We start from the raw sequence: 14,025 nt of genomic DNA, 5'->3' as shown, positions 1-14,025 counted from the left end.
CTCCGCAGGGGATTAAACGAGAGAATCGTCAATTCTGACAGATTTTTTTCAACCCCCGCTGCTCAAATTGTGCTGATCTGTCTTAATGCGGCGATCGTTAGTTTGAGGCTCAAGATGAGCCAGGGCTTGGCACGAGGCAGACAAGCCTTCACTCTGCCTGGCATCCGCCTGGCATCTGCCTGGCATCTGCCTGCTCAGAACACAAGCACACAATCGTTGTTACAGGCTACAGTTTAATTCCTGTTTTTTTTTCCCCCTTTTCTTTTCAAACCTCCATTGATCTTTACCTAAGACAGGTGGGAGGTATCTTTTCCTGGCCAAGTTTTGAAGTTTAAAATGTTTTCGTCAACAACGCAAAAAAAAAAAGGGTCTGTGTTTGGATGAATGTAATTGGACATGAGTATGGTCAAATACAAGGGCATGCATTATGTGACAACCCGAGATTATTGATAATATCCCTCCAGATCTATTCTCTGCATTACTGCCGTTTGGAGTCAGAATCAGAGATTAACACGGTCTGCAAGGGAAAATCCTGATGGGTTCCACCTCTTCAGAGGGGATGACAGAGAGGACTCACAAAGCACGCTGGCTAAGCTGCTAGCCTGCACAGGCAGACAGGAGAGGATTGAGGTCCCACTCACTGATATCTGACTCGGATCATGCTCCACACTAAAGCTGTCATCAGCCTAAACCACAGTCACAATGCACTCCTGGATGGTAATTCCTTCAGGAATCCTTCCTCCATTCCTTCAGGTAATTCCTTGATCGCGAAAGGGTTTTACCTTGATAGGTTTGCTATTGTAGATTTTTTTTTTATGCTATCGCTATTTTGGTGTGTTAGGGAATTGGGTTGGTTTCGAAGGAAACAATGACCCTATTACATTAACAGTGTATTGAAACTGTTTAAGCTATTAAAGGGTGGCTTTAGAATAGCTGGGTAGCTGGAGGTCTTCAGAGATGATCACATATTGGCACACTGACCCTAACAATGACCACAACAGAAAAAACATATTGTGCCAACAATAGATCAGCAGATCTCTATTAGCGAAAAACGCAGTAGCTTCGGGGCCAACAGACTTTGGTCTGGGAGACTAACCATGATAAAGAAAACATCCCAAAGACCCTCAGACAGAAACGTTAAGGGGAGCAGAGAAAGAAATCTGCATCGCTCTCTATGGAAGAACGTTAACCATCATGGACGGCTAGCCAACACACACAGTCCATGAAGATCCCATTAACTCTGCAGCAGGAACATCCAGAGCTAGTCCCCGAGGCTGCAGACACAATCTTCTATAGACCCACTTCTTTGGGTTGTGTTTGGTAAAAGAATGATGCCAGTTGCTTAATATGTTCAGAGCTTTCGATTTCACACAGCAAATGTATAATAATTAATTGGCTTGCCTTTGCCAAGCACAAACTATATTCTCTCTCATATATTTCTTTATTTTTTCCACACCCTAACTTCTCCCTGTAGTATTGTACCTGACAGTTGGTGTAAAAATGTACGTCTTGCTCCCGAACGCGGATGTGCTATTCTGTAGCTCACATCCAGTTCTCCAAAGCACCAGATCGGATGTATGGACTATCGGTTGTAGCCACCTTCAGCTACCAACCAGTTAGCTAATTCTTCATTTTGTCTTCCTATATTTGCAATGTTGAGCTAGTTTTGTGATGGTACTGATAGATTATTAAAGCAATAAACCACGAGAGGGGCATCACATGGTGACCATTAGTCCTGTAGTAGAGCAATCAATGCCATTCAATATCCAAACAATTAAGTGGATGACTGCCAAGCGCGAGGCAGTTTTCCCTACTAGCGCGTATATCAGGTCACATGACCACCGAGTCAGACAGGGAAGTTGTCACTGATACATAATGATCTTTAGATATCGCTTATTTTATAAAGAAATTACAAGAACGGAAAATAAAATTGCCTTCGTCAATCTGTCATTAATTTCCGTGCTGATAGTATCCCTACTGTATTTGGAAGAACATGGTAAGAAGAGCTATTCAGGGTAGATTCTCTATCCTGTATGTCTCCCTTCTGTGTGTTGGCTGAGAGAAGGCTGGCATCGATGTAAACGGGCAGGACAGACATCCGCCCCACTGTGAGGAGGACGGACACGATTAGAGATGGATCCGCCTCTCTCTCTCCCCTCCAGCTAACTAGCGCTCATCCCCTCCTACCCCTCCTACTCCCTCTGTTGTTCCAAACATATGGCTTTCAGCGACTGGCGGATTTCAATACAGTTTACGGTTTCAAAACAAATCAGATCCGGAACTTAACTCTTCTTCTTCTTCTTCTCTCTCTTCTTGCTTAGAGGCTTGTGCATGTGTTAGTAAAGTAGATCGCTCACCAATTTAATGCACAGTCGAATGTGGCCTGCCAAATTAAAATCTGGTGAAGTGTGATGTGATTCGACGACCCTAAGGCTTATGATTATGAAGTTGTCTAGTGTTCCACGCTGTAGCCAGGGAGAGTTTAGCGTTCTTCTCCCTCCTGCTAATTCAGTATAGCCCAGGTGGATCAGACCAGTCTGTGCTTTTAAGTTGTGTACACTGAGATCCATCTGAAATATCCATGAGCCTAATTAATAACAGCATGCCCATTGTTTCCAGCCCTGTCGATAATCACACAGGGGAGCAGAACATTAAATTATTCAGCCTGCATGTATTTATAATACATGCGAACATAAATAATGCTGTGTTCTACATGTTTATTTAGTAAGGTGACTTTATTATGTATGAAGCATTTGGGGTATTGTGTATCCAAAGGCCGTCTTTTGGTGTAGGCAAGGGGGCAGTCTGGACGATGACTGAGGACTTGGCTTAATACACTGCTCCTAGCAAACCCATCCACATTCTCACCCTCAGCTCATGTATCCAAGCGCATGCATATCGTCCTCACCCACTCATACTGTCCTCACACACACACACACACACACACACACACTGTGTAGTTCTTAGGGGTCAGATGTTCTTGTTCTCTGTACACGTTACAGTTAGCAGAACACATACAACAAGACACACAACATGCATTAGGACATACAAAATCGGCCAAACCCCGAAACAAACAATTTATTATGCATGGTTATACACACACATCTCAAACTCCAAGGCAGCACTTTGATTCCTGTAGGCGGAAGCAAAGTGGGTTAAACTGGCGATGGCGAGTAAGTTGCCCAGCGATATGGAAACTGATTCTGTATCTCAGTTGGTGTAAATGAGGCCATAGCTGCCAGTGATGGGATAATGGACTATGAGTAGTCTACTCAACTGGGCCACAGCATAGAGGAATAATGAATCATTCACACTGACTAGAGCTTAAAGAGGGCCAGTGGATGTACATTCCACACACATCTCCCTCTCCAGTCCGTATATGCCTATCCCCAGGCAGATTCATAATTAATGCCAGCTCTTTACGTGCTGCTTAGAGATGTGTTGCTGTACCTCTATTCTGATGGACTGCCTCATATCTTCTCTTGTCATTCCTGCTTCCCGAAAAACACACCTAATCTGCTTTAAGATTCAACTGCTCGCTACCATGCAGGCGCCTGATTGACGTTGTCAACCCATTTAAAACTGCAACATACTAACATATATTGTTACTAAGGATGCAGAGGGCATTTCTGTTTGGTTAAGCGATGTTGTGCGTAATCAATAGCTGTGTCAAAAGCAATGCATCAGTAATTCATCAACAATCTCCAGTACCAGAAGCAGCTATCAACAGGCCCTTGCTGTCCTGAGCAGATGGTTAAACAGGGATAGGGCTAGATAATAGGCTCAATCTCTTCTCCAATACTGACTTGATGCATGGGAGATGAAGCAACGCATTAAAACATTATCGTTTTCCATCGCTGACAACTGATCCAGCTGAAAGGCTCTGTCCGAAAGTGTTCAAATGCAATATCCCTCCCCTGAACGTTATCAATACAACAGGTGTCACAACAGGAGTGAGTCGGGCTGGATTTCCATTTTGGGGGAATCACACTTCTAGAATGTGTTCATCGCCTGGTGTCCGCAGGTAACACGGCACCTGTCAGTGTACAGGAGCTATCTGTGCTGTCGATGCAGGAGAGGTGGGTGTGCTGTGTGGAGGAGAGAGCCACTAAAGAGCAGATGGTCCCACTCAGGGATGCTGAGCTGGTCTGTGTTACTGGGCCATACTACAGACAATGCTACGACGACACAGTGTGTCGTTTGCCTTGCAGTGAATGTGGCACAGTGGCTGTGAACCGAGCCAACAGTTACTGTTTCAAAAGATTGTCTGTTTTTTTGTCGTGCTCCTGTTGATGTTGCGCTCTCTCTCTCTCTCTGTCTCTCTCTTTCTCTCTATCTCTCTGTCTCACTCTTTATCTCTATCTCTCTTACACTGTCCTCCATCCACGTTTCTCTCTCTGCCTATCTATCTATGTATCTATCTCTCTCACCTCCATTCTCGTTCTCATAGAGGGATCTTTTTTTCTTTTTTTTCCTCTCCCTCTCCCTCTCCCTCTCCCTCTCCCTCTCCCTCTCCCTCTCCCTCTCCCTCTCCCTCTCCCTCTCCCTCTCCCTCCATGAGATGAAGGGGAGAGAGGTGGGATGGAGACAGGCAGTGTTCCTTAGGCTGCCTCCTGTTTATACTCTAATAGGATTTACTCCAGGGGTTATTTTGCGCTCCTTGTCTTCCGCTCTGGAATGGAGTCGTTTTCCGCCAATGGTGTGCAGGTGGTGGGTAGTCAATTATACACACTGCCCTCAAAGCTCCTCAGCTTGAGGAGGGTGGGGGTGTGCGGAGGGTTCCTACCCACCTACTACCCCCTCCGCCTTCCAACACCTGCCCTCGCCATCCTCCTCCACTCTCTTCCCACCCCCACAGTCTCGAGCACATCGTGGGCAGTCGAACCATGTCAAGTCGTGGACAAAAACGACACCAGAAACTGGGTGTCCTCCATGTTGTAACAGTGGATGCTGAGACCGCCGATTGCCGTCTGTCCTATTGGATGGACCATCTGAGCCACATCCAATCAGCCCCTCCATCCCCTCTTCGCCGCTACATCACTCCGGCAGGTGGAGTGGTATTGATATCCAATCCGTGGTGGTTGGAGGTCTGGTTGGGGTCACGGCACAGCAACAGCATTTGTCATACTGATCTTGCCCACACAGCCCTCTGTCAAACTGTCTCAGCAAGATGAACAGACCGTACTGAGGGGAAACCTGTAGCTGTCCTTGGGGACGTGTATTTGCGATAGCTTTGCGTTACCCGAAACTTACGACTGCGTTCCCTTCCCTGACTCTTCACCACTCTGCGTAGGTGCCTCCTAACAGCATATGCAACGTTCCAGAGGCAGACATGCGACGGTTTAAGCATCTTTTTATTTGTTGTTGGAGAAGTACCCGAAAATCTTGACAAACCTTTTATACTGCCACATGAAAAGAGCAACGATCGCTTCTTAGTCAGTTAGGGAGTCAGAGTGATGAATTGAAACAGAAGAGGCTGGTGTGAATAGACACCCTCATTAGAGCATTACAGCGCATCTGTTTACATCAGAATCCAAACATATTTCCTACTTCATTTCTTAAAAAACTGCTGATATCAAGGGAATGAGTGGGGAAAAAGAAGCTGGCACATTGCTACCATCCACCCTAACTTAGTGCCACCCTTCAAATAGACCAGCTTGTTTTCAGATAACCAAATTAAAGGCTTACCACAATCCCAGCTTGCGGTGACATTTAAAAAGATGCTGATGGGGTCTTTGAATACAGATCAGAGCTATGGCTCATTGGTGGAAGATTATCAACTTAAGAACCGAGGCACTGACTACAGAGTCCAATCACATTCACCGTGGTAACGGCCTCTATGGGGATTTCCAAGAAGGAAATAACTTGATGCTCGACGTAGAGATATTTCAGAATTGTCTGAGAACCTGAAAGGAGGCTAGTCCCAGAGTAGGCAGCGGAGTCACTGACCTGGGTGACAGAAACTCTCCCAGAGCAGAGAGCAGAGTGACAAAGAGAGGCCGCAGCCTGGCGAGGAGGGTTCAGCAAACCCCTTCCCCTGGCGAGGACACAGGAGGAGGGGGACAGAGCAGACATTTAGGAGCGGTGGCCCAAACTGTGACGCACGCACAGAGACCCGCACACAGAGACACACACATGTAACACATGCAGGCACAGGCACACCCGACCCCAGGGATCACATCGCCTTTCTCCCCAGCTCTGACACATGTTCCAGCCCTGTTCCTGACTATCTCCCAGCTCTGACACATGTTCCAGCCCTGTTCCTGACTATCTCCCAGCTCTGACACATGTTCCAGCCCTGTTCCTGACTATCTCATCCAGAAGGAACAGTGGACAGCATGTTATCTGCATACTGCTTCTCATACCTCAGGGGACGAAAGGTTGACGATTCAGATGTCTAATTCCCTCTTTATTTGAAACCAACTCCAACAGTGTGGACAGATGCACAACATGGAAGAATTTATAAAGTCTAGCTGCTGTATATGGGGGCAAATAGAGTCAGTGAATATATTTCCAGCACTGACATATGTGGGCAAGTTGGATGCAAAGTTAAAAACAGCTCAATAATCTTGTGCAGACATACACACAGCGCATACGGATTAAGTCACGAACTGCCAGCTCAGCGTATTGACGGATCCAAAACACACTTTCAGGGCGCAACGCACCTTTGCATGAGAGTCTGAGAACTGCTCTAGTTTTATCGCGGAAAACACACACAGACTCTTGGCTAGCAATCTCCCGATTGTTCCTACTCGTAGCTCAAGCTAAACACGCCACACTATCGGCGGACAATAACCCGGCTCGGACAACATCCCTGGAGCGTCATGCCAGATAATTACAGGGGTTGCGTTTGACGAGGATTAAACGGTGAAAGGTATACCTCTGCTGCAGCCTCACTCAGCTGATTGGAGCCCAGCGGGGTCTTGGAGCTTATGACGGATTCAAAACAACCATCGGGTAATTAACAGGTTGGGGAAAAATGGCCGACTGTTCTCCGCTCTACACGCCCGGTAAATAGACATGAAAACACAAACAAATCCATTATGGAGATTTACTCAGGGGTTATTTAAGCAGCGGGACCGTACTGGTGAGAGGCCCGTGTTCCTTCTTGTGGAGAGGGCGCCCTGTAATGAGTTGTCTCAAGTGGGGACTCAGGTGGGAGAGTGTTGGGTTGGCATAGACTGTTAAAGGAGATTTGAATCTTTGCCATGCACATTTTCCACAAAGTGATGTTTCACCTGTGATTTAATATGTAATGGAACCTGGTGCTTTCTGACTATGGAAGTCATAGTGGCATAGGAGGGGGAAGTAGGAGAGGAGGGGGGAGAAGGAGAGGAGGGGGGAGAAGGAGAGGGGGTAGTAAGAGGGGGGGTGGTAAGAGAGGAAGGGTAGTAAGAGAGGGGGGGTAGTAAGAGAGGGGGGCTGGTAAGAGAGGAAGGGTAGTAAGAGGGGGGGTAGTAAGAGAGGGGGGGTGGTAAGAAAGGGGGGGTAGTAAGAGAGGGGGGGTGGTAAGAGAGGAAGGGTAGTAAGAGAGGGGGGTGGTAAAAGAGGAAGGGTAGTAAGAGAGGAGGGGTAGTAAGAGAGGAGGGGTGGTAAGAGATGGGGGTGGTAAGAAAGGAGGGGTAGTAAGAGAGATGGGGTGGTAAGAGAGGTGTGGGGTTGTTATTAGTTTGTCCTTGACGTTAGCTTGGGAGGGGGTTGAATGAAAATGCAGGGGCAGTAGAGGTTGGCTGGGGTGTGAGTGTATGTGCAAAGGAGGCTACAGACAAAGCACTCAACAGATTACTTCATGTTACTTCCATTTTTCAGTGGAAGGATCAAAAACAGACCTGATGTTAGGTCTGTCCTCTCAGGGTGTGAGTAGACTGCCTGCCTCCTCTTTACTGATCATCAACACCTGACCAATGTTCGTTCTGCTCTGCGATGGTACAGGATGTACCCATCTTCCTCCTCCTCCCCCTCCTCCTTCTCCCCTCATCCTCCTCCCCTCCTCCTCCCCCTCTTCCTCCTCCTCCCCCTCCCCTTCCTTCTCCTCGCCCTCCTTCTCCACTCTCCAGGCCTTTCTAATCCTCATTCCTTAAACTCCTCCTCTCAGCACACTTCCTTGGTTTCCGTCTGGCTATTCTCGTCTTCTCATTGTTTTCCGTCCCCCCAGCCCCCCGTCTCTCTGCTCCCACCTCCCTGGTATGTGTTGGCAGGGGTCTAGCTGCCACTCACAGTGGGTTGAATGTGAGGAAAAGAGCACAGCAAAGGTCAAGGAGACCCTACTGTCACTCACCCACCCGCTGCACCTCCATCACCTCCCCCACCATCTCAGACACTACCCTGGCCCAGGGAGGCTCATCGATCCTAGGGTCTCATCGATCGCTCTGCCACCCCCCGAGCCTTGCCACCCTCAAACCAGCCCTTCTATAGAATGTCAAAACGAATGTCAAGCAAGGTAAGAGGAGAGCTGATGTCGGTCAAGTTTTGACCAGGTTTAAAGAGGCTTGACTGAAAGGTACTGATCCACTAGAAACTATTCACTATAAACTTCCCCTAACCCTAACCTTAATCCCTAAACTTAATCCACTGGTACATATCAACTTTGTTTGTCTGTGTGTTGAACATGTGTACTGATTATCACCAATAAAGACCGGGACAGCTATAAAACGTTATATAGCAAGTCAAGCAATAACAGCAAAATAGAGGAATCAGCTCAGTAGATTGGAAGTTGCTGTTAATCAGCCTTGGTACCCAGAAGACTGTCCTGTTGTTGTTGTTGTATGTAAATATGAACTCCTATGCTCTGATCTGTCTGGTTGGCTGCCAGAATTGAACATCTGCTGTCAACTCCTTCATTTAGTCTCCCAGCTAGCAAGTTATCCCCCAGAACCAAATGAAAGGTTTCACAGACAGAATCAGGTTTCGTTTCATATCATCTCAAATTCAACGAATTGTCAATCATCACTGTAATGCCAAAACACTTTTGTAATTCAAAACTGAAGATGAGTAATTGGGGGTGACTAAATTGACAGTGAGTAATGATGGTGACAACTGAACATTGTAAACAATTTCATACAGGTGGTACGATTTCTGTGACTTGACAGAACTCCCTTGGGTATTTGTAGAAGTAAGTTACTGCATCTATGGCAGGGGCGTAGCCACAGTTACCTGTGGTGAAGCACAGGCCTTTCTAAGGCCTACCCCAAAATATTATTCCGGCTACGCCACTGATCTACGGCAGCATCTGCATCAGGCCTTTCAAATTAATTGTTGGCATTTGAATACTGTTGTCTACTGATGTGAATTTTAAACAAACCAGTAGCATTCACATTTTACATTTACATTTAGCAGACGCTCTTATCCAGATCAACTTACAGTAAGTACAGGGACATTTCCCCGAGGCAAGTAGGGTGAAGTTCCTTGCCCAAGGACACAACGTCATTTGGCACAGCCAGGAATCGAACCAGCGACCTTCAGATTACTAGCCCGACTCCCTACCCGCTCAGCTATCTGACTCCTTGATTTAGAAATATTTATCAAACACATCTGATCCTATGGATCACTATGGTGGTAACCAGCAGTAGAAATCAAGTTGTGACATTTTCCACAGAAAGACAAGATATTGGTTTCTGAACATCTACTAGGTTATTGAAAGTAGGCTGCATTCTTACTGAAGACTGTGGTTAATGAAACCATAAGTATATGATTTTATTATAAAAAATATATGTTGAGAGAGATTTGAGTGTTTTTCGAGGCACCAGGAAGAGGTCAAAGAACAATGTCTGGAACCGTCCAGAGAATGTTTCTACACGCCTTAGTTTATTAGGAAGCGTTTTTGAATAAGAGGACCTCTTCTACGAGGAAGAAACTGGGAAGGAGGGAACATGCCAGGTTGACAAAGCAGAGGACCATAGATGGCCGTGGCATCTGGAAACCCATTCAGGGTTTCGTTCAACAGACGTTTCTCAATCGGCCAGCCAGAGCAATCAGCACTGTACAAAAACACAGCTCAATGGCACTGAACAACCTTGGAAGAACGCATGAAGCACGTAACTGTGTTCCCTCTCAAACATTTACTCAGAGGCCATCATGCAGAAGCTGGATGGAAATTCAGCTGTAGCTGCAGACTAAATACACCTTAGCAAGTGCTTTATCTGGTGTCTGCACTGGGTGTCTTCCATTGGTATGGCTGTCATTGCTCGCGAATTCACAATCATGACACCGTTTTCACATCAGCTTTCATAGGTGAGGAGGTTCTGTAGGTGGTGTCTGTACGTCCCACTTGTTCACGCCCCATGCTTGATGTGAATCAACATATCGACTTGGTAGAATCTGACCTTTTCAATCAGCATGTAAAGTAGTCTTCATATATCTGGAACTCATGAATAACTGAGGGGGGCAGGGGCAACACGTAATTACAACACAGCACACAGTGTTCGCATGAACACACACAGAACTAGATATCAAACAGGTTTTGAGGATCATTTAATTCACCCCAATGGTTTTGCCATTTTCATATATAGGTGACCATGGCTTCTGCAGATCAATTCAGACTTTGTCAACCAAATGACGAATGATAACTCGCAACTGTTAAATGTGAAGGCATGTTATTTGTTTAATGGATTGGTTTTGGTCATTTATTCTAATAGTAGGCTACCAGTGTGGGCAAATTGCCGATAATTTGACAAAAAAACATGACAAATTAAATGTGACACGGCGGGAACTGGTCCGCAATAAAAGAAACCCGTGAGTCAATCATTTTCCGAGGGACAACGCTTACCTTCCTGCACCGCCTGAAAGGGGTTGTTGGCCTCAATAAGTTTTACAGAGTGGGTAATTTTCTCGCTCTGCAGGATGTCGTCGTTGAGGCTTAGGTCTGAGATGGCAAGTTGAAAAATCTCGTCATCCCTCACTGCGTTTTCCTCAAATATGGCACCTGTTGGAGAAAAAGCCATTGTCTTTGGGTTTAAGTTTGACTTTAGTTTTTAGATACAGTCTCTTGTTAAACAGTAGGGAGCTTCAGCCACTAGACTACCAATAGAACATTCAGTTTACAGCCCACGCCATTTTTCAGTGTTGTGAGGTTGGTATAAGGGTATGGTGTAACCTACTGTGTATTTTGCATTTAAAGACTCCCTGAGCAATTTAAAGGTTAAAGGCCCCAAAAAATCTGAGTACGCCCATACATATTGTGAATGGGACTGGCCATCTGTAGTTCAGACATATGCATGGCAGAGAGTTTATCTATTATTTCCTTTGAGTGAGTTGCAATGACCTTAATTTCAGCACATTGGAGAGGGTCATCCTTACCCAGTGATCATTGAGTGAATTACGTGTCTTACTCTATGCCAGAGCCAGACTTACAGCAACTGTGAAAACGGTTTAACTCAGCACTACTAGTTATTCAGACAGATGCATCTCAACGTGAAAACTCCCTGAAGGCAGCACATCGTTTTTCGAAGTGTTAGGGATTACAACAGAAAATAACCTCGAACTAACTGAGGCGCTATTATCCAGGTAATCATAACTGGTGACGTGGTTACCGAGGCCTAACGCAATTTCCCAGATAATTGCCATAATGTGTATGATTTTGCTGCTCTTATTGCAACCAAGTGAGACCATCTAATTAGATATGCGTGTCACACTATGTTACTTGAATTAAAGACAACATATTCCAAGTCAGAGTCTATTTAATATATGAAACTATAATGACCCTAATAACATAATGTAATGGATTGAATGCCTGTGCAAGTGATGGATTTCTCAATCTCTGTCCCTCTCTCGTCTTTGATGGAGCTATCTGTGTGTGTGTGTGTGCGCGCGCGCGCATGTGCGTGAGAGAGAGAGAGAGAGAGAGAGAGAGAGAGAGAGAGCGAGAGCGAGAGAGAGAGAGAGAGAGAGAGAGAGAGAGAGAGAGAGAGAGAGAGAGTGTGTGGAATAAAAAAACACTGTGATGTCTCTTGTCGAGAATATTTTAAACCAAACCAAACAATATGTTTCGATGGTGTGTTTTTTTATAGGCGTCGCCAGTTTTCTAGACCATCGAGTAGCCCAAAGTCAATCATATTTCTGGCCCGTTTATGTCCGTAACCTTTCCGCAATATAATTTCTTGTTTTTTGACAAACGTGTAAAATCCAAATGAAGGTGTAGCTAACTATTAGATAACTATTATTCTATTACTTGAAAAACGAAAATGCGTTTTGAATCTCGTACAATGAAAAGCCATTGACATGACCATTTGTATTGATATTGCGGTCACGTTGGATTGAAAGTTCAGACTTGTGACGGGTTAAGGCGGGGGGCTTGGCTTCAGATATGGGAGTTCGATTATTTAAAAGATGATGTAAATGTACGGCGGAGAAATCATGTAGCTAATTCAAACTGTGATATTGGATCAGTTTGGGACTTGATCGATGATTCAGAAGCAATGTTGGTCAGTGTATTGCCTGCCCGCCTAATGCAATGTTTAAGAAAATTTCAAACAAGTTATAATGGCTAAAGGTAAAATGAGGATATATAAGCAAAGAAACGCACCTATATTGTGCACCGAAACTTTCAACTTTACAAGAAAGATGTTGCCTAATTTGACCAGATTCAAATTTTCCATTTGCCGCATATAGCCCCAAATAGACCAGCCACACTTCAAACATTTTTCCAGTCCATACCCTGACGTTTTAGGCGGATATTGCATTCAAAACATATTTGCAAGTGAAAGAGCTCTGCTTCTACAACCACACTATAACCACATAGTTCCTCTGGGATCCTTACCAATGTGAATGATGGAGTCCGCTCTGGCAGAATTGCATTGCAATATCCACAGGGAAAGGCATATCAACAGCAACTCCATCTCCGGGTGTCGGTGAAGCAGCTCATCCAAGCTTTCTCGGCTATCCTACAATCCAGACGGGCACCACAAAATAGATGATCACAATGCAGCGAATCAGAAACAACAGCTTTTCAAAAACGCAAAGTCAAACTTGTACTTGTAAAAAAGGGCAATTATGAAGGTAAGTGGGGGTATGAGAGAGAGAGAAAGGTAGTGAAACCGGAGGTTCCAATAAAATGATCGTCAGTGAGCCCGGGTGTTCCGTCTCACTATCACTCTCTCCAGCGCTCAGTGTCTAAAGCATGGCAAGCTGCAAAAACGCGGAGGAGGTACCCCCCCCCCCCCTAACCAGGCAGACACACACACTCACATACACACACATAGGCCAGCACAAACCGAATTGCTCTCTAGTTTGTTCACCCGACCACGTGACTGCAGACTTTACGTCTTGGTGCTGTCCTAAGAAGCCGGGTAGAAATGGAATTAGTTCTAGCCGGAGAAAGATGCGGGACAGCGGAGTTCACCTGGAGGCTGGTCGGCAACAAGAGATTGGCTTCGGTTTGAGGTACGAAACAAACTACAAACGTCGGAAATATATCCGAATATAATCGACAGCAGCAGCTCTATTTTGCAGGTTCTCAAAGCAAAATGTCAACGGACAAAGTATCCTGAAGCCCATGATGTTACTTTGAAAAGTCGAAAGTAATTATTTGATACATTTAGCCTATCTCTTTCCCACAAGTTGAAAATGAGAATATGACAATGGAAATATTTTGCAACGCCGATGCAAGTATAGCTATGGCAGCTATGCAGACTACAGATGTTGCCAAATAACGGACATCCTTAAGCGTGTTGCCGGGTGATGGATGACAGACCAAACAGTTGAAATCTTAATTGATTTCGGAAGACTTGTATTTCACAACTGAAGCTCGAGAGGAACTGCAAACATGAAGCAAACAAAGTATTATTGATGGATTGATAAGCCTATGTCTGTGTGTGCTTGACAGATTGATTGATTTAAAAATGCAGAACAACGAATGAATAACCCCCGTCGGCGGCACAAGCTGTTAAGGTAGACTAATTGTCACAATTTGTATTCTATGCCGATGCCTTAGTTAGAGATACTTGACAATTTGGTTTCATACAGAATCGATCCCAGTTGTATGCTTAATCGGCACATATTTTTTTTGCCTGAGTTGATCAACGAGGCGTC

The 14,025-nt window shown here is 45.3% G+C and overlaps 1 protein-coding gene across 1 annotated transcript in view; it reads right to left on the bottom strand.

Annotated features, from left to right (window-relative positions):
- The window catches only part of LOC124474190 (glutamate receptor ionotropic, delta-1-like), a 146,547-nt gene extending 133,456 nt beyond the window's left edge, over positions 1-13,091 (bottom strand). Inside the window, exons 1-2 of the mRNA XM_047030128.1 lie at positions 12,755-13,091; positions 10,766-10,921 (exon numbers count right to left, since the gene is read on the bottom strand). Of these exons, the coding sequence (XP_046886084.1) occupies positions 10,766-10,921; positions 12,755-12,833 (235 nt within the window). The 5' untranslated portion in view covers positions 12,834-13,091. The remainder of the gene's footprint in view (positions 1-10,765; positions 10,922-12,754) is intronic.
- Between the last annotated feature and the right edge of the window lie 934 nt (positions 13,092-14,025).

Source organism: Hypomesus transpacificus, chromosome 11 (genome assembly GCF_021917145.1).
Source record: "Hypomesus transpacificus isolate Combined female chromosome 11, fHypTra1, whole genome shotgun sequence".
In the NCBI taxonomy this organism is placed as follows: domain Eukaryota; kingdom Metazoa; phylum Chordata; class Actinopteri; order Osmeriformes; family Osmeridae; genus Hypomesus; species Hypomesus transpacificus.
The sequence above is the reverse complement of the archived record's forward strand: the minus strand, read 5'-3'. Positions and strand labels throughout refer to the sequence as shown.